At 45.2% G+C, this 19,996-nt stretch overlaps 1 protein-coding gene across 5 annotated transcripts in view; it reads right to left on the reverse strand.

The window, feature by feature from the left end:
• The window catches only part of Bptf (bromodomain PHD finger transcription factor), a 103,660-nt gene that overhangs the window by 75,685 nt on the left and 7,979 nt on the right, over window positions 1–19,996 (reverse strand). For all 5 annotated transcript variants that reach the window (XM_055592073.1, XM_055592072.1, XM_055592071.1 and 2 more), the window contains exon 2: window positions 3,933–4,755. In XM_055592073.1, coding sequence (XP_055448048.1) covers window positions 3,933–4,755 — 823 coding nt within the window. The remainder of the gene's footprint in view (window positions 1–3,932; window positions 4,756–19,996) is intronic.

Genomic DNA, 19,996 nt, shown 5'->3' on the forward strand with positions numbered 1-19,996 from the left:
TGTGTGTGTGTGTGTGTGTGTGTGTGTGTGTGTGTGTGTGTGTGTGTTTTGTGTTTTCTGTGCCTATGGCTCCCTGGAACTGCAGTTACAGATAGCTGCGGGGCTGCCAGCCAGCATGGGTGCACTCTGACACTATTAGAAACATTCTTACAGACGACTTGAGGTCTCATCTGCAAACAGATACACAGCGTTGGGACTAAGTTATTTACTCTCCCACAGCTTTAGTCTCACCATCTATAAATCACAGGCAGGTATAGAACCTATATTACAGCGCTGTCGTAAGGAACTGGATATAAAATGCTCAGGACACCCAAAGTGAGGTGCATATTAGGTGCTCAATAAACATTGCTTTGGACTATTTACTTTTTATCTAAGCAAAAAACAGTCTACGGAAAGCAACATCTAAAAGGCCAAGGAAGGGGCCAGTGAGAAAGAGGCTCGTGTTGTCACCAACTGCGACTCAAGTGATAGGGGCAAAGAGCCAACTCCCAAAAGGTGTTTCACACAGGCACTGACTGTGCAGTACAAGCTCCCTACCCTCCACCCAAATAAGTAACAGCCCACGCCTATAACCCATCACTCAGGGAGGCAGAGGAGGGTGGATCTCTGTGAGTTTAAGGCCAGCCTCAGCCACAGAGAGAGCTCCAGAACAGCCAAAGCTACAAAGAGAAACCCTGTCTACAAAACAAAAAAAGACCTTACAGCAATAGCTTGTTTAAAAACATAACGAAATGACTTTTTAAAAAGAATTTTTTTAAAGACATAAATTCAGAATAGAGGAAAGACAATTGAAAAAGCTGAAAGCAGGTGGTCACATGATCAAAGTGAAACGCCAAAAAAACCTAACCCCAAGGCAGCTGAGAATCCCACTCCACTCTTGGCAGGCTTTTTGGGGTGGGGGGTTGCAGCTCTGAAACAGAACTGGCTGCAGGCTGCTTAAGCAGACCTCTGAGACCACCTCTCCAAGCCAAAGGTCTGGCCTCTAGGGAATACAGTAGAGCTGAAATTCTCTGGCTCAAAAGCCTCCAGGCCTGGTGTGAACAAATTCAGAACTGAGGCCTTCGGGAACACAGCAATGCTGCACGCACAGTACATGCAGGCTCCTTCCAGGTGCAGACCGCCAACAAGGCTGCTGTGCTCGGAGCAGCTCGCCAGAAAAGGCCTGTTCAGGACTACTACCCAACTGCAGTCGATGGAGCTAAGGAAGGATCCGGACAGCGGGACCTCTAACACACACTGTGCCTGTCACCCCATCGTTCGGCCTGAAATTGGTATGGCTCACCCACTCGCTTAATGCTTCCAATAAGCCGGTAGTTCCACAGTATTGACCAGCAGCTTAAAACTAAGAACAGACATCTGGGGCTAAAGACCAAAACAAGTAACGGCAGAGGCAGCATAGAAAAAACTAAACCATGCAGCAGTGGGGTAAAGAAACACACCTGTACCCAGCACTCAAGAGCCAGCTAGACTCCTGGTGCGGTGACTCATCCTATGTCCCAGCACTTCAAAGACTGAGGAAGGAAGACTGCTGGGAGCTGAAAGACAGTCTGTGCTACGGAGAGCCCGTTTTAAGAAAACAAAACAAAATATTACGATAATTCACTCAGGAAGTTAAAACACTACATCCATAAAATAAAATCAGGATTCTGTTATATTCCTTAAAAATAAAGACTCATGTTGTTATTTTCACAAATAATAATAGAATAATAGGACAAAAGAACTCTTAAAAACATATATATATATATATATATATATATATATATATATATATGAGGCTGGAGAGACAGCGCAGCAGTTCAGAGCATTAACTGGTTTCTGTGGTTTGGTTTTGTGTTTTTGACATGGACTCTCTACGGAGCTGTGACTGACCTTTAACTCACAGAGATCTGCCTACCACTGCCTCCCCAGTGCTGAGATTAACGGGGTGCACCACCACAGCGGGCCTTTTTTCTTGGGATGTGGGGAGTGGTATACTCTTCTTGCAAAGATCCTGGGTTCAATTCCCGCCACCCACACAGGGGATCGAGTAGTCACTTCTGGCCTCTGTGGGTATCGGGCGCACACAGTGCAGACAAATACTTTAAAAACATGGACGGACGGACTGACAGACAGATTACATAAATGTGAAAGTACGGGGGTGAGGGGAGCAAGATTACAGATTAAGTCATTGGCTGCTCTCAAGAGGACCCAGGACTGGTTCCTAACACCCATAAGGTGACTCACCCTATAACTCCAGTTACAGGAGCGCCCTCTTCTGGCCTCTGGAAGTACTGCAAACATGGTGCACAGACAGGTGCACGCAAAACACTCTTACGCATATTTTTTTCTTTTTTAAGAAAATTAAATACATGGTAGCAGCTAAGAAAAAGTTAACAGTAGGGCTTAGAGAACTATATTTAAACTGGGCACGATGTCACATGCCTTTAATACCAGCACTTGGAGGCAGAGGCAGGAGGATCTCTATGAGTTTGAGGCCAGCCTGGTCTACAAAGTGAGTCCAGAACAGCAAAGGTTACACAGAGAAACAGCCAAGGTTATAAAGAGAAACAGCCAAGGTTATACAGAGAAACCCTGTCTTGGAAATTAAAAACAACAACAATTAAAAAAAAAAATCAATATTTAAAATAATAAAAAAAATCTCAATCAAATCTCTGAGTCTAAGGTCTATTCTACACAGTAAATTCTAGGCCAGCCAGAACTAACTGCAGAATGAGACTCTGTCCAAATAAAACATACATATACACACACACATACACACACATGCATACACACACACACACACACACACACACACACACACACACACACACACCCGTGTGCTCGCCTGAAAGAGGAAAACTGGAGAGGGAAGGCAAAAACAGTCCAGCACTCAGTAAAGTGACAGCACAAGACAAGTAAGAGCAGAGCTCAGGGGGCCCAACTGGATGAAGGCCAAACAAGCGCTCCACTGGTGACCGCAGCTGCACACAGGCCTGCCACCGCGCACCTCCGCGGCGCTAGCGTGTAGTCTGCCCCCGGAGACAGGGAAAATTCCACAGGCTTCCAGCAAAGTGAGTCAGGAAATCAGACAACAGACCAAGTGTCAGCTCCCACTGCTCTCCCTCCGCACCTCACCCTCAAGTCCATCTGCGTTTTCTCTCCACCAAAGTCTAAGAGCTGGAAGGAAGTCTCAAAACTATAGAAGCTCAAAATACCAAGTGGTCGGTATCTTCTACCAGGGTTCTAAGGACACTCAGTCCTCAGCCCAGACTTCAACACTGCCTGGCGCCCCCAAGAGGCTAAGCACAGCAACCCCTGACCCCACTTGCCCCTGATTTTGGGCTTCTTTTGCACATCTGTTCACTTCTGTGGTGCTGGAACTGAACATAGGGCCTCACACACGCCGACATGAGTAAGCCAGCTCCCCAGCCTCTCATTTTATTTTGAGACAGGGTCACACTAAACTCCCCAAGGTAGCCTGCTCTGTAGAACAGAGCAGGCCTTGAACTTGGGATCCTCCTACCCCACAGGCCTGAAACCCCATGACTCAGACTATAATCCCATGTGTCAGAATCTCCTTGGGACTGCAGCCAATATAGAACGCCCAGTCTCAGGCAGGCTGGCTCCTGCTGCTCCTACTGCCTTGTGCTAAAACTAAAGAGGAGGCTCAAGCCCTAACACCAAGTCAGGTGCAAAGCTCTCAGCGGGCTGCAGGAGGGCTTCCAGAACCCACCAGGACACTGGGTACTGGAGTGAATGGCACGCATTCCGCACCTGAACCCAATCGCTTCAGTTTCTGAAATACCATACTTCTTCCATCACAAGCCTTTCCCTACAATTCATTAATAAATCCCAGCCTTCTGCATCAACATGGCACAGCTCTGTCATATCGGCCATGAAGGAAAAGGGTTTCCCTCTAAGCATGTACACCAATGATGGCCAGATTTACTTACATTATGAGTCTTCGGTTTAAAAACCAGTATTTCCTCCGGCATCTGTCATAGCCAATAGGTTCGTGTCGAACGTATGGTTTATTCTTTTGGACTTCAGCAACACAGTCAGTCACCCCAGGCACCTTGTGTGCTACACAGACTTCACACTGCCACTCGTCCTCTGGTACCTCTTCAAGAGGCGGCTTCACACATTCCAAATGGTATACAGCTGAGCATGTCTCACAGCACAGCAAATCTCCCAGTTTGTGACAGACCCTACAATGGTCGTCGTACTGGATGACTCCTTCAGACATCAGCTCCTCCCGGGCGATGTTGGTGGTAAGGAACTGGTCGACTAGAAACTGCAGGACTTTGACTTTGTTCTCCACCGGCCCGTATGGATAGTCCTCTGCCTCCTGGTAAGGGAGGACGTGGTGGTACTCCTTATCACTCTCACAGTACACCCGCAGGACCTCGGGCCATGTCATCCCGTCGATGAAATACAGGGTGGAATTCACACTGTCCTTCAGGTCCGCAGGGCCAAAGGTGGTGTTGGACGTGTCCTCTTCTCGCAGAACCGCTTTCAGAAGCGCCACGTGCATCTCCGCCATGAGTGTGCACTGCTCTTGGCTCACAAGAGCCGCACAGAAGTCCTCAAAGCAAAAGGGGGACAACCTTAACACGCTGCCAAAGTTCCGCACCACCTCATAAATGGCAGTGACACTCATTATATGCTCGTTGGGCACCATTAAATCCTCAGAGGACTTGGGGAATTCAAGGGGCGGGATGTCTTTTTCTTCTAATATTGGAGAACGAGGCCGATGCACTCTTGGTTTTCGCCTACCTGTAAACAAGGACATGGTGTCATCACAGGTCAAATAGCACCTTGCTCCTACAAACATACCATCAGCTTTTATACAACACTCAAGTTGGAAAACAGCAAGATCAGGGGCAAAAGGGTATACAGAGCTCAGTGGTAGAGCACTTCCTAGCACGCCCAGGCCTTGGGCTCAGCCCCAGAATTACACAATAGCAAAAATAACAGCAGCTGGGTGTGAGGGCACATGCTGCCTGTATCCCAAGAGTCAGGACACAGAGACAGGTGAATAGAAGTTTCAGACCAGCCTGGCCTAAACAGTAAGATACTGCTTCAAAAACAACAAGAGCCGATGACTTAGTTCATTCATTTCTGACACAACCCCACACTGCAGGCCTGGCTAGCTTTGAGCTATATAGCCCAGTTGTAGCTGAAATTACAAGCTAAGTCACCATACCAACACAATCATTTAACCCTGATTGTTAAGACTACAAAAAAAAAAAAAAAAAAAAAATCTAAATTCAGAATTTCTCATTTGATTCCTTTGTTTGCTTATTTTTGGTTTTTCAAAGATGGGGTTTCTCTGTGTAGCTCTGCCTGTCCTGGAATTGGAATTAAAGGTGTGTGCCACTACCCCTGGCTTCCCATTCAATTCTAAACCAGAAGTTAAAAAAAATAAAATAAAGTGTAATCAATTACCTTTTATTTACCTAAGAATTAACTGTAAGTAACTGGTCTTTTTCAATGTGTTGGTAAGAATTTGACAAAATATAACTGTAAAAAAATTAACTCTATATAAGGTGACCAGCATTGGGGTGGGGCAGCACACCTCCTACTCAATCGGCCAGGCTCCTCCCACAACAGAAGTTCCCAGTGCCCCACTTTCACCAGAAGTGCTGGTACACAGAGCCCGCCAAATGCAGGCTCAGGACTGGAAAAGAAGGCAAGAGAGCAGACAAGTCCCAGCATTGAAGAGGACAGCGATGTCTTGCCTGAGAAACCAACCAATTAGGTGCACACAGGCATCCATCCATCATCCATCCACCCATCCACCCACCCATCCATCCATCATCTATCCATCCATCCACCCACCCATCCATCTACACTATGTCTCCACACACATACACAAACCAGACACTACATCTAGGTGTCTTGTTTGTCTATGTATGTACAAACACACATTCTGTGTATTTATGTACGCACATACACAAACACACACACGCACACATGCACTGTACATGTTCACATATAGATAGCATTTAACCCTTTAAACAAGCCTGAGGTATGACAGCCAGCCCTGTTTTGTAATTAAGCCTTACAAGTGACAGAGGGCTCAATGGGTAAAGACACTTGATGAAAACCTCAAAGTTGTCCTCTGACCTCAAAGTGCACACTGCAGCATGCCCCTACCCCAATCATATACACATACACACAATAATAAATTAAACCGAAGCTTAAAAAGAAAGTCTTGTTGAAAGGAACAAGTTACTTCTTAAATGTTTCTTTTACACTTAATTGCTGGTATCCACTTTCTAATTTTCAAAAGTAATTTTAATAAGATCAACTAAATTCTTTGTTTGGTTTTTCAAGACAGGGTTTCTCTGTATAGCCTTAGCTGTCCTGGACTTCCTTTGTAGACCAGGCTGGCCTCTCAGAGATCTGCCTGCTTCTGCTTCCCCAAGTGCTGGGATTACAGGCTTGCAACATCCCACTGGGCTATCTAAATTCATTCTTGTATAGCTAAGTTTTATTAATAACCAAGACACTGATTTGCTCTTCAGTTCCTTCTCTGGGTTTCTACCTTCAATTTCTCTAGTACCCAAGTGGTACATGGAACTAGAGAAAAAGTAGCACCAAAGAATACAAACAGACAGACCCTTGATGGACACAATGTAGCCTAACACACAAGCCTCCGGAGAACACATTTTTCAGATTAGAACATAGCCACACTTGCTGTGAAAGAAAATGTGGTCACCGTTGGCCAGACAGGAATGTGGAATGCACACAGTGAGAAGTGCAGCTGCATTTTTCCACCCCTGCACACCTAGCAGGGACAGAAACCCAAGTGGCGCTGATGCCACATTACAGGCAGTCTGTCTCATGTCTTCAACATGACTTGCGACTCATCTGCTTCAATATAACTTAGCACAGCAAAGGAATGGTTTATGGAGCAAGTTCCTATGTTCTTCAGCTGCTTATTGAACATGGCTGTTACAAAGTCCCTGGAGGGGACTGGAGAGACGGCTCAGAGGTTAAGAACACTGGCTGCTCTTCCAGAGGACCTAGGTTCAATTCCTAGTACCCACACAACCATCTGTAACTCCAGTTCCAGAGGACTTGACACCCTTTCTAGAGTCTATGGGCACCAGGCATGCACCAGGCATGCCTGCAGGCATGCACATAGTACACAGACATACATGCAAACACTCAATACACATAAAAACAAAAATAAACACATATCAAAAAATAAAAACAAAAAAGAAATGAAAGAAAGTCCCTGAAACTGGGGCTGTTGAGAAGGTGTTTGCTGCCAAGTCTGATAACATGAGTTCAATCCTGGATGATTGATCAAATAAAATGGTATGAGCTAATTGCCAGACGAAGCTATATTGTATAAATGCACATTTACCGGGAGCATCGAGGAAGGGGGAGGGAGAAAAGGAGCCTGTGCGCTGGGGGATTGGGGGGGGGGGAGACCAGACAGGAAGGGGAAAGGGGGGAGATAGGGCAAAAAGGGGTGGTAGACCCAAGGAGTCTGGTTCTACAGTGAAGGGCCTCTGGGGGAGAAGCCCCACTCCTTGGTAGAGGGCAGGGCATAGCAGCCACGCCCTGCAGCAGGTAGGACTTTAACACCCAGGACCCACGTGCTGGGGCTCTTCCACCGTTTCCTCTGAGTTTCCTATGTCCTCTGGTCTTCTGTATGGTGCATAGACGGCAATTAAAGATGTTTCTGGTGGTGAACAGCAGGGCAGGGCCAGAGAAGATACTCTTAAAAAAATACTGACCCTTGACCCTCACTAAGACAATTGACTGTTTCCACTAGCAAAATTATATGAATGCAGGAACCTGACACCTAAAGTACTATTCCAAAGAAAAAAAATGAAAGCCTCAGCTTCCCACCTATCAAAACACCTAGGAACAAAGAACTCTGCCAGAGAGGGAATGGGTAGGATTGCCCACCCTACAAAATGGTTTCTTTTCTCTTTTAAAACGGGGCTTTTTAAGATCCTATTTTACTCAGAAGAGATTTAAATAAATCCTTCAGAGATCGTGTGGGACCCAGGAAAAAACAGCTCAAGCTAACCTACAGTTACATTTACATATGCCCTGCCTTTGTTTCCCGGCTTTCTGTGAATTCTGAGAGGCCGCTGGCTCTGGGAAGGTGTTAGATTTCTCTCCCCTCCTCCATTTGGTCACAACTGTAAATCCCCTCACTATGGCCCTCAGCTTTGGAACACAGGGGCGCGGAGGCAGCCGGACTGTACTTAGGGACGGAATGAATACCCTGTTGATTTTAGAGGTAAAGCAAGGGGGCCTCCAGACTCCATGTGGTGTACAGCTGGCAGCACCGACTATGCTTAGACACACACAACTGGCCTCCCAACTGTGGAGCTCACTCGGTTCTAAACAGAGGCTCCCTTGATGTAGCTCAGGTTGTCCTGACTGTACTATATAGACCAGGCTGTCTTTGAACTCACAGAGATCTGCCTGCTTCTACCGTCCAAGTGGGCCACCACTTCTGACTTGGGTTTTAAAAAAAAAAATTTTTTTTTCCAATACAGGTAGCCTTGGCTGTCCTAAAACTCACTCTGTAGACCAGGCCGTCCTCAAACACAGAGATCCACCTTCGAAGAAATGTGCCACCACACGTAGCAATATGGCAAAATAAAAAATTCCCTACCAGGCAATGGTGGTACGTGCCTTTGAGAAGCAGAGGCAGGCAGATCTCTGTGAGTTTGAGGCCAGCCTGGTCTAGAGTGAGTTCCAGGACAACCAGGAATAAGAAACCTGTCTCAAAAAAAAAAAAAAAAAAAAAAGAAATTCCCTTTGCCTCCTGATTCTATCCCACAAGTCGATATATTCACACACAATGAAGCACAAAAATACTTCATTCAACAGAGTACCTTTTCCTCTTTAACCTCAACATGTGTCAATTATGAAGCATCTAAATGCATCAACGTGCTGAAATGAAGCAGCTGGCTGGAAATGCTTCTCAGTGGTGGAGCACTTGCCTGGCACAAAGGCTCCAGGTGCAAACTGCAGAGCCAGGAAAAAAAGAAAAGGAATAAAAATAACATCCCTTTTCCCTTTTTTAGTACTGGGGCTAGAATTCAGGGGCTCAAGCTGCTTTCCCATGAAATCCCTTTTACCTTGAATTGTTAAGGGAGGAACTGGCCTCTGGACAGAACAATGAACTGGGAGGCACTGGCATAAAAGGAGGGACAAGTATGCCCTGGAGGTCAGGTTGTCTTTGAAAAGAAGTTACTTCTGGGGAGAACAGGGAGCCAAAAACAGATGACTGATATTTTAGCACTTTCATAATCTGAGATATCTCACACATTTTTGTATTGTTTCCAAGGAAAAAGTGAGTGCTGAGTGTATCACACAGGTAACCCCAGCACTTGGAAGGCTTGAGTAAAAACTGCTGCAACTCTTTTGAAGCCAGCCTTTTCTCAAAAATGGGAGGAGTAGGAAGAGGAGGGGGAAAAGAATGAGTCAGGTAATGTTGCTAGTAATAACTAAGAGTGAGTTTATGTAAATGAAAATGAGAGATTGTGCCACATTCAGAGAGTCAAGTGCTGTGGTGGTGCACACCTGCAATCTCAGGGCCTGGCAGACTTAAGGCCAGCCTGGACTAGAGTGCCCAGCATGGCAGCAGACACTTTTAATCTCAGCACATGGAAGGCAGAGGCAGCTCTCTGAGGGTTTGAGGCCAGCCTCATCTACATACTAAGTTCCAAGACAGCCTGGGCTACGTAGAGAGACCCTGTCTCAAAACAAAATAAACATAACTGGCATCTGTGGTGTGTCCGGTTCATAATCTCTCGCCCCATCTCCACCTAGGAAATTAGGGTTCCAACCACAGGCTCCTTGATATGTGAAAAAGTAGCTTCAAAACTGGGGAGACGCAACAAAATCACTCAGGTCAGCCTTGGCTAGAGTGTGGGGCCCAACTGCACAGAACTCCAGAAGTTTGGCCATCTGTATTTCACCCTTCTGCTCGGTTCATTCTGACATACGGCCAAAGTTTGAAAACACTAGAAAAGCAAGCAGTGAGGAGGCTTTCGGGAAACTAAGGAAGAAAAGTAAAAGGAAAAAACAGCAAAAAAGGCCTCGGGAGGAACCAGTGGAATAACAGACCATGAAAACGAAGCTGACGCTTAAGACAGACCAGCCTGCAAAAGGGGAAATGGCCACACACAGTGGGCCAGAGGGCCAGCACTAAGCGAGAAAGTGCATAGAGGGCTGCCGGCTCCAGCAGGAGGGCAAGGTGGCGGTGTGCACAGCCACTTTACAGAACCCTGAAGCTTTCGGGGCAGAAGTTGTAGTCCATGAAGAAACTGTCCACGAAGAAACACCTCCCTGTACTCACAACAAACTGTTGTAGGGAGTTTTCCACATGCCTGAGTTTTAGAAATATGCATCGAAGTCACAATCTTCACTTCATTTTCCATTTTTAATTAAAAAAAAAAAAAAAACTCACATTCGCCTTTTAAATCAGTGCTGCTAGATGGGCTCAGTGGTACACACCTGTAATCCCAGCACTCAGGGAGGCAGAGGCAGGTCGATCTCTGAGTTCAGGGCCAGCCTGGTCTACAAAGAAAGCCCAGGACAGCCAAGGCTACACAGAGAAACCTTGTCTCAAACACACACACATACTCACAAAAAACAACTCCAGGTTTCACTCAGATGTCACCACCATGGTGTTGTGAGGTAATCCCCTAGCTGTGTCTGACACTGTCTGCCCTCCTCATCACTGACTGTGTAGTCCTGGCTCCTTTGTTCACTCTTTTAGTGAGTTGATCATGACTTATCTACTACAGCAACTAAAAAACATTTTTTTTAGTGACAAAGTAAAGATAAGATACCGAGGTCACGCCAAGATTAAATCCAGAAGCCACTGTTTTCCAGGACTATTATTTGTGCTCTTTTCCAACTTCTAGACTTCATTAAAACCATTCTAAGTACATGAAGAAAATGCTGGGATATGACATCTGAAAGACAGATGTCAGCACCGAACAGAAATGAGGGAAGTACATTTCCTGCATGCTGGTGCTCTCCAATCAATAAAATCCAATTCCTTTTCTGTTATTGCATGTGTACAGCCGTTTTGCCTGTAGGTAAATCTGTGTACCACATTCATGCCTACTGCCCTCAAAGGCCAGAAGAGGTTATTGGATCTTTTGAAACTGAAGTCGCAGACAGGTGTGAGAAGCCATGTGGGCACTGGGGAATAGACCCCAGGTCACCTGCAAGAGCAGCCAGTGCTCTCAGCTACTGAGCCACCTCTCCAGCCTAAAAGAACCAAAAGCTTTCGCCAGCTGATACACATATGCAAGCTACAGATGATGCAACTTTTTAAAACTGTGACATCCTTAACAGTCATCCTCTAAAAATTATGTGGCTGTGATGGCACATGCCTTTAATCCCAACGCTCAGGAGGCAGAGGCAGGCAGGTTTCTGTGAAGTTGAGTCCAGCCTAGTCTACATATAGAGTTACAGGGCAGCCAGGACTACATAGAGAGACCCTGTTTCAAAAAAAACAAACCTAACCAAAAATTGTGAAACAAATTCACAAGAACTTACAAGGACTTGTCGACCACCTGATCTGGAACAGTGAATGTCCCAATCTAGTATAGGGTATTACACACAAGGCCATGTCCAAGTACATGTCCTTTGCCCCATTCCCTGGGTGTTCATCCCAGTTAGCTCTCAGAGTACTTGCAAGGTGCTAAGACTGATATTGGGCATTTTGGGGGGAAGCCCCCCAAAAGACTTTCGAGACTAGACCTGGTTGACCTAGGACATGCTCTGTAGACCAGCCTGACCTCGAAGGAACTCAAAGATTTCTGCCTGCCTCTGCCCCCAGAGTGCTGGCTTTAAAGGCCTGTGCCTCCATGCCTGGCCAGTGCTAAGCACTTTTTAACCTGTTATCAATTTTTTTCCTCACAGTCACTCAACAGATAGTTACTATTATTACTGCCTTTCAAAGATGCTCAGAGGGCTCAATGCTATGAGTTTCAACCAGTACCAGAACTATGCTAACAACCCACTGGATACTTCACGTCTTTACTACTTAGGTGAAGTTGCTCCTCCACTATCAAAACCAACCATCTGAGCTGATGTGTCAATGAGCTCGCCTTTGAGAAGTAACTCATGCATCTTGTGAAAGCCAGAAAGAATTAAGAAGCATGGTGGTGGCAGCGAGCCACACATTACTAGTGGCTAGCATTTTAGACAGAACACACAGAACATTCCTACCATCACAAAAAAGGTCTATCAGTCAGTTCAAGGCCAGCCTAAACTACAAAGCAAGTCCAGGACAGCCAAGGCTACCCAGAAAAACCCTGCCTCAAAAAAAAAAAAAAAAAAAAAAAAAAAAGTGGGGGTCTACACTATGTAACCACCACAGCCAGCCCTCACGCCTCACTTGGTACAACTCTTCAAAACAGTTGTAAAATACAAATATACACCCAATGGATTTCCAATCATAATCAATCATAAATCATAATCTGGAGCTGGGCAGTGGTGGTGCACACCTTTAACCTTTGATCCCAGCACTCAGGAGGCAGAGGCAGGCAGATCTCTGGGAGTTTAAGGCCAGCCCAGTCTACAGAATGAGTAGCAGAACAGCCAGAGCTACACAAAAAAATCCTGTCTCAAAAAAACAAGGACAAATAAAAAAATCTGTCAAAACTGACATGAAGACATGTAACCTTAAGACCTTAAACCCGGTGCTGGAGAGATGGCTCAGTGGATAAAAGCACTGGCTGCTCCTCCAGAGATCCTGAGTTCAATTCCCAGCAACCACATGGTGGCTCACGCCATCTATAATGAGATCTGACGCCCTGTTCTGGCCTGCAGGGGCACATGCAGATGGAATACTCATACATAAAACAAATAAAATCTTAAAAAAAAAAAAAAGAAAAAGATGGTAAACTTCCCAACCACTCCTAACAGACAGACAGACACACATACATCCATACAACACACTGAGGAAAAAATAACCTCCTGACTTCAGAAACACTAATACAGACTGAAAATGCTAAATGAAGGCTGGGTGAAGGTGTGCTCCTTTAATCCCAGCACTCGGGAGGCAAAGGCAGGTGGCTCTCTGAGTCTGAGGCTCTATCCCAAATAAATACGCTAGATGGAGTGGGGTAGTCAGTGGCCAAGCATGTGCTTAGTATGCAAAGGAGGCCATGTGCTCCAACCCCAGGATACTAAATGAATCAGGTCAGATCTACTAACATACAAGTAACTATTTGCATAAAACACTCCTACACAAACATACATGCCACAACAATAAAAATAGGGATAGAAGCCAGGGGTGGTGGTACACGCCTGTAATCCCAGCATTCTTGAAAGGAGGTGGCAGATCTGTGTCAGTTCAAGGCCAGCCTGGTCTGCAAAGTGAGGCCAGGACAGCCAAGGCTACACAGAGAAACCTGTCTTGAAAAAAAAAACACACAAAAAAGGGAGGGGTGGCTAGGAACAAGATATGCCAACTTCACAGGGATTATTACCTCTGGAGAAGCAAATAGAGGGAAATCTATAATTTTCCTTATCTTTAAAGGTTAAGAGAGGGGCTGAAGAGACGGCTCAGTGTTTCAGAGCACTAGCTGTTCTTCCAGAGGACCCAGGTTCAATTCCCACCATCCACATGGCAGTTCACAACTGTCTTTAATTCTAGTTCCAGAGGATCCGACACATTCACACAGACATACATGAAGGCAAAACACCAAGGTACATAAAATAAATTTAAAAGTAACTAACAGAGGTCTGAAGCAAATACCCTAAAATGTGATATTATTAGATTTGGATGTTGGTGCCAGGTGTATGGACACAAGCCTGCAATACCAGTACTTACAAGGTAGAGGCAGGTAAAGCCAGCCCTGAGCTACAAAGTGACAGGCCCTAAGGACCTAGTTCCAGTGGCAGAGCACCTGCAAAGCAAACATGAGGCCCCTGGCTCAATCCCCAGCACCATGTTCAGGAACACAAACACATGCACACATGTACACCCACACAGGTACATATGAAAAGTCAGAAGACAATTTGTGGGTATTTGTTCTCTCCTACTATGTGGAGTCCAGGGATCTAGCTCATGTCATCTGGCTTGGTAGTAAGTGCCTTTACCTGCTGAACCAGGTTTCAGACTCCCTCAAAACTGCTTTTGTAAAAGACAACTAAATATTAACAGCAAATACAGTCATGCATTAATAAAGATAAAAAGTGCTTCCTGTCTTCACACATTTGAGGACCCTGTCCACATGTAAGTTTATGTAATCCTTGCTCCAATCTCCACTGCTACCCAAGACAGAGCAGAATCATAGCTCAAGCTCCTTAGGCCATTAAGGACAAGATGTCAAAAGGAAAAGGCAATCTCCTAAGGTTATCAAGGACCATCTGAAAATGCTAAGTCAACATCAAATGCGTATCTGAAACTGCAGCAAATATGCATTTGAAATGTGTTATTTTGGGCTGGCAAGCCAGCTCAATGAGTGAAGATGTTTGCCACCAAGCCTGATGACCAGTCAGACACCTAGCTAGACGAGAGAACTGACTGAAATGGTGTACTCTGATCTCACACCTGAGCCCAGGAACATGAAACACACACACACAAATTAATGTTTAAAAATTTTTAACACAAAACCACATTTTAAAAATGTTATTAAATAATGTTTTGAAGGTTGGGCTTTCTTTTTTTTAAAGATTTATTTATTTATTCATTTCTTATGTATACAATGTTCTGTCAACATGTACACCTGCAGGCTAGAAGAGGGCACCAGATCTCATTATAGATGGTTGTGAGCCACCATGTGGTTGCTGGGAATTGAACTCAGGACCTCTGGAAGAGCAGCCAGTGCTCTTAATCTCTCCAGCCCGTTGGACTTTCTTTTTTCTTTTTTTATTTTTGGTTTTTCGAGACAGGGTTTCTTTGTGTAACCCTAGCTGTCCAGGAACTCACAGAGAGATCCGCCTGCCTCTGCCTCCCAGGTGTTAGGATTTTTTCAAACTAATCTCTATGTGACTGTGCACGCATCAGATGGACAGCAGAAACCCACCTCAGTTAGTATGTTCACCTGTGAAGTTCCTTCTATGGTCCATCACAGAGTACAGGAGGGCAGGCCTAGTGGGAGGCAATGTGTGCACTCCACTCAGGAAGCTGCACATCTGGGCACAGAAGCCAAGTGCCATGCTGTGTGCCACTGGCCAGGCTGACTCTGTGTGTGAATTATAGGATTCAGCCACGGCCATGGGGAGGCTAACAGTAATTCTCCTTGCAGGTTTAAGGACCAACTTCATCACTACGTCATAAAAGAACCCCACCAAGACAACAAGGGGTGAAAATGACTAACTACTCTGAGAGATTCCTCAGAGGTTTTATATGTAGAATGCCCTGGGGCATCTAGTTCACACAGTAACTTTCACAACACAGGAAATCTGAGTTACTAAGTTAACTTACAACCAAGTATTAATTTTACGTGTGTGTGTGTGTGTGTGTGTGTGTGTGTGTGTGTAACAACTTCATTTTATCAAGAGGATAAAATTTGTATCAGATTTTCTTGTTAACTGGCTGCCTCTTCCCTGACCAATAAGAACCATTGGTGAGTATCCTAAAGATAACCCCAAAATCTTACTGCAAGAAACGTAACACCACTGTCTCGATGAACAAGACTCAGCCAACAGCCTCAATAAAGAGGACCACAGTGAGGCTACCCAGGCAGCACACGACTGAAGCAAACCAAGGCCAGAAAAGGTGTTGAGTAAAGCGTCAGTGACCCAACAGAGGCAGTGAGCCCAAGAGAACCCCAAAAGCAAATACCCAAATGGCTCCTGATCACCTGCAATGTACCTACTGGCCCTGAAGACCTGAGGTTCAATCTGAAGTCATTTTAATGAATCATATTTAAATAAGCTACATACTGAACAGCTCAGAGCTGGAAAGTAAAAGGAATCCATTACAAACTAGAGGCTTGAGTCAGGCACTGAAGAGATCCTCCTGCCTACAGGTGGTAAAGGGACACAGTGCTGGAGTTGAACTGGTACATGCTAGGGAGGCATCCTACAAACAGAGCACCACCCCAGCCCCACAAGTTTATCTAAAGAAAAAAAGACAACCCTGCTGCGGGTGAAGGGAGAGATGGCTTGTTGGTTAAAAGCCCTTGCTGCTCTTGCAGAGAACCCCGGCTTGGCTCCCACATGGTGGCTCACATCCACCTGTAACTAACTCTAGGATCTGGCATCCTCCTCTGCCTTCCACAAGCACCAGACATGCACATGACGCGCAGACATACATGCATACATGTAAAGTTAAAACAAACAAACAATTGTGGCTAACTGCGGGGTTTAAGATGTGAACAGAGGAATAAGAAACACTTGCCAAACAAGCCTGATGACTTGAGTTCAATCCCCATGACCCACGTGGTACAAAAAGAAAACCAACTGCTACAGGTTGTCCAGCAATCTCTCTCTCTCTCTACACACACACACACACACACACACACACACACACACACCCCAAACTAACTAATAAATGTGATTTGCTTTTTGATTTTTGAGACAGGGTTTCTCTGTGCAGCATTGGCTAATGCTGCCTGCCTTGGCTTCCCAGCAGTTCTGGGATTAATTAATGTGATTTTAAAAATGTAAACTGATAGATAGGCGTGGTGGCATATGCCTTTAATTCTAGCACTCAGTAGGCAGAGGCAGACAATCTCTGAGTTAGAGGGCAGCCTGGCCTACAGAGTGAGTTCCAGGACAGACAAGGTTACACAGGGAAACCCTGTCTCCAATAACCAAAAATAAAAAAAGAAAAGAAAGTAAACTGGCCAGGTGGTGGTACACACCTTTAATCCCAGCACCCAGGAGGCAGAGGCAGGTGAATCCCTGAATTCAAGGCCAGCCTGATCTACAGATGGAGGACAGCCAGGGCTGCACAGAGAAACCTTATCTTGGAAAAAAAAAAAAAAAAAAAAAACAATAAACAAACTCAGTTTGCAAAGGCTAAGATAGATCTCCGTAGTACAGCGCTTGTCTCTACAAAGGCCTAGGATCACTCCCACAGCACCAGACAAAGGAAAAGTTGACGGTCAAGCAGGGTGGCACCAGTCTCCCGGCACTCAAGACACTAAGAAACAAAGACCAGGAATGGAAGAGAGTCCTTGGCTATATGACACCTTTTCAAAACAACAAAAACACTACAACTACTGAATCTGCAGGAGGACAAGAAATAGTACAACGGCAGCTGAAAAATTGTAATGACACATATAGGTAAAAACCCATTGCTTTATATAACAACTTTTAAAAAGTGAAAACTTTCTGTTGTTGTTGCTGTTTTGTTTTGTTGAGACAGAGTTTTACTATGTAGCTCTGGCTATCCTAGAACTCACCATGTAGACCAGGCTGGCCTCGAACTCAGAGATCCAGCTACCTCCACCTCTACATATACACACTTAAAAGCAATGAAGATACATGCCACATAAACACGTCACATAAATTCCATAGCAAATTATTAATAATAACCAAAATGGAAATAATTCAAATGTCTACGAACTCATGAAATAAATGGAAGAGGAAGTTTGATATTCCCATACAAGACACATATTACCCAAGTACTGCACATGCTATAAAACATGAGTTTTAAAACATTATGCTAAATGAAAAAGACCATATAATACAGGATTCCGCCTTTTTCCTTTACTAGGTAGCCCAGGGTGGCCTTGAATTCACAATCCTCCTGCCTCAGTCTCCCAAGTGCTGGATTGCATATGCTTCCCTTCCCTCTCTATGAAATACTCAAACAAAGGTAGCCTGTACTACATGATGAATGAATTTTGCCTTGCGGGGGAAGACAGGGCTAGGGCTGGTTCTCAGAGAAAGAACACTTACCCAGTACGCATAAAAAAGTAAACCTAAAACATTTCAAAAATCCTGCTTAAAATCATTCATCAAATTAGTCAATGTCCATTGAAAAATAGCTATCACTATTTTGAGTACCTTTAGGCAATCAAAAATACTTAAACCCTGTGCAACAAAACAAAAATGTTAGATATGGAGTAGCAAAGAAATCATTTAAAACATACTTAGAGCTGGCCAGACAGCACAGCATATAAAGGTGCTTGCAGCCAAGCCTGATGATCTGAGCACCTGCTTCAATTCCTGAACTTACATGATGGAAGGACAGATGGACTCCTGCAAGTTGTTCTCTGACCCTAACACAAACCTGTGGCACATTTGCCCCTGGCACGTGCAAAATAAATAAGTGTAAAACACCACAATTAATTTGATAATGTATTTTCTTTCCTTCCTTTTTATGACCCTGCTTCCATCTCCCAAGTACTAGGATTTGTTTGTTTGTTTCTTTGCTTTGTTTTCTGGGGCAGCGTTTCTCTATGTAGCCTTCGCTGTCCTGCAACTCAACTCCAACTGTAGACTGGGTTGGCCTCAAACTCAGAGATCTGCCTAAGTGCGCCACCATGCCTGGCTTCTTTTTTAATCCCAAAAGGATTAAGGCCATCACTCCTAGCTTCCTCTTTGCTTTCCATACCCAGGCTAGCCTTGCTCTCATGATCCTCTGAGCCTCCCGCCTCAGCCTTCCATGTGGCGTGAGGAGTGGAGGAAACCCTGAGTGAATGCGTGTGGTGACATGGGTTCTGCCTTTGAAGAACTCCAAGCCCGACAGACACATAGGATATTGGCAAAGCCGTTGCCCACGTGAAGCAGACTCAAGAGGAATGGCAAAGCTCTCCTCAAACATTCAGATATGACTGCCTATGAAGACTGGTCAGCGTGTGCAGAGAAGAGCAAGCGCCTGCTCCACACGGGTATGTGCAGTCTGAGACTGCTGGCCCTCAGACGCCTCCTGTGGAGACTAATAACCCCTCTCGCTGTGCTGCACCCTAATGAGCATGCTCAGGGTTCTTCCAGGTTGCCACAGCGAGAAAACCCATCCTGACCCCTGTACTTATGTCCGTCTTTTCTTCATTCTCTTGTGGACCCTGAGCCTGGGTTCCAAGATGCAAGCCACACGGACTATGGCAGTGCTAGGTTTATGGGAAATGCCCCTAAATTTCAGGCATCACTTTTCCTGCATGATTTCATTTCCACACTGGGTGTGGTAGCTCATACTTGCAATCTGGGCAGTGAGACGGCTGAGGTTTGCTCTGAGTTCCAGGCCAGAACTGGGCTACAAAATGAGTTTCTGGGGGCTGGAGAGATGGCTCAGGAGTTAAGAGTACTGGCTACTCTTCCAGAGGACCCAGGTTCAACTCCCAGCACCCACATGGTAGCTCACAACTGTCTGCAACTACAGTTTCAGGGGATTCTGACACCCTCCCACCAATGCAAATAAAACTAAATAATTTTTTTCCAAATGAATGTCTGTCTCAAAATAACAGTACTGCGTGCTGGCAAAGTGGCTTAGAAGTTGATTGCTGTTCTTATATAGACGACCCGAGTTCAGTTCCCAGCACCTCCCAGCACCCACATACAGGCTCCTCATCATCCATAATGCCAGTTCCAACGGATCTAATACCTTCTTCTGACCTTCTTAGGCACCAGGCATACACCTGGTACACATATACACATGTAGGCAAAACACTCAAACACCTAAATAAATCTTTTTCAAAAATTATAAAAACCAGACAGCAAAATAAAACTACCAAATGCCTGAGTATAGTGACCCACAGCCTTTAATCCCAACACTGGGGAGGCAGAGACGGGCAGAGGCAGGTGGATCTCTGTGAGTTCAAGGCCAGCCTGGTCTACATAGTCCCAAGATAGCCAGAGCTACACAGCAAGACCTGGTCTGGGGTTGGGGTGAGGGACCTAAAGAACAAAAATTCGTCTCCTAAGGCATCTCTTTAAATAACCAAAAACATTTTTTTTAAAAAATTAGAATGGAGGTCACTGTTAAACTAGGAAGCTTGCAGGGCTGGAGATGTCTCATCAGTTAAGAGGACCCAAGTTCAATTCTCAACATCCACATGGTGTCTCACATCTGCAACACCACCTCATGGGACCTGACATCCTCTTCTGGCTT

The sequence above is a fragment of the Psammomys obesus genome, unplaced genomic scaffold (assembly GCF_907164565.1).
Source record: "Psammomys obesus unplaced genomic scaffold, mPsaObe1.curated_primary_1811, whole genome shotgun sequence".
In the NCBI taxonomy this organism is placed as follows: Eukaryota; Metazoa; Chordata; class Mammalia; order Rodentia; family Muridae; genus Psammomys; species Psammomys obesus.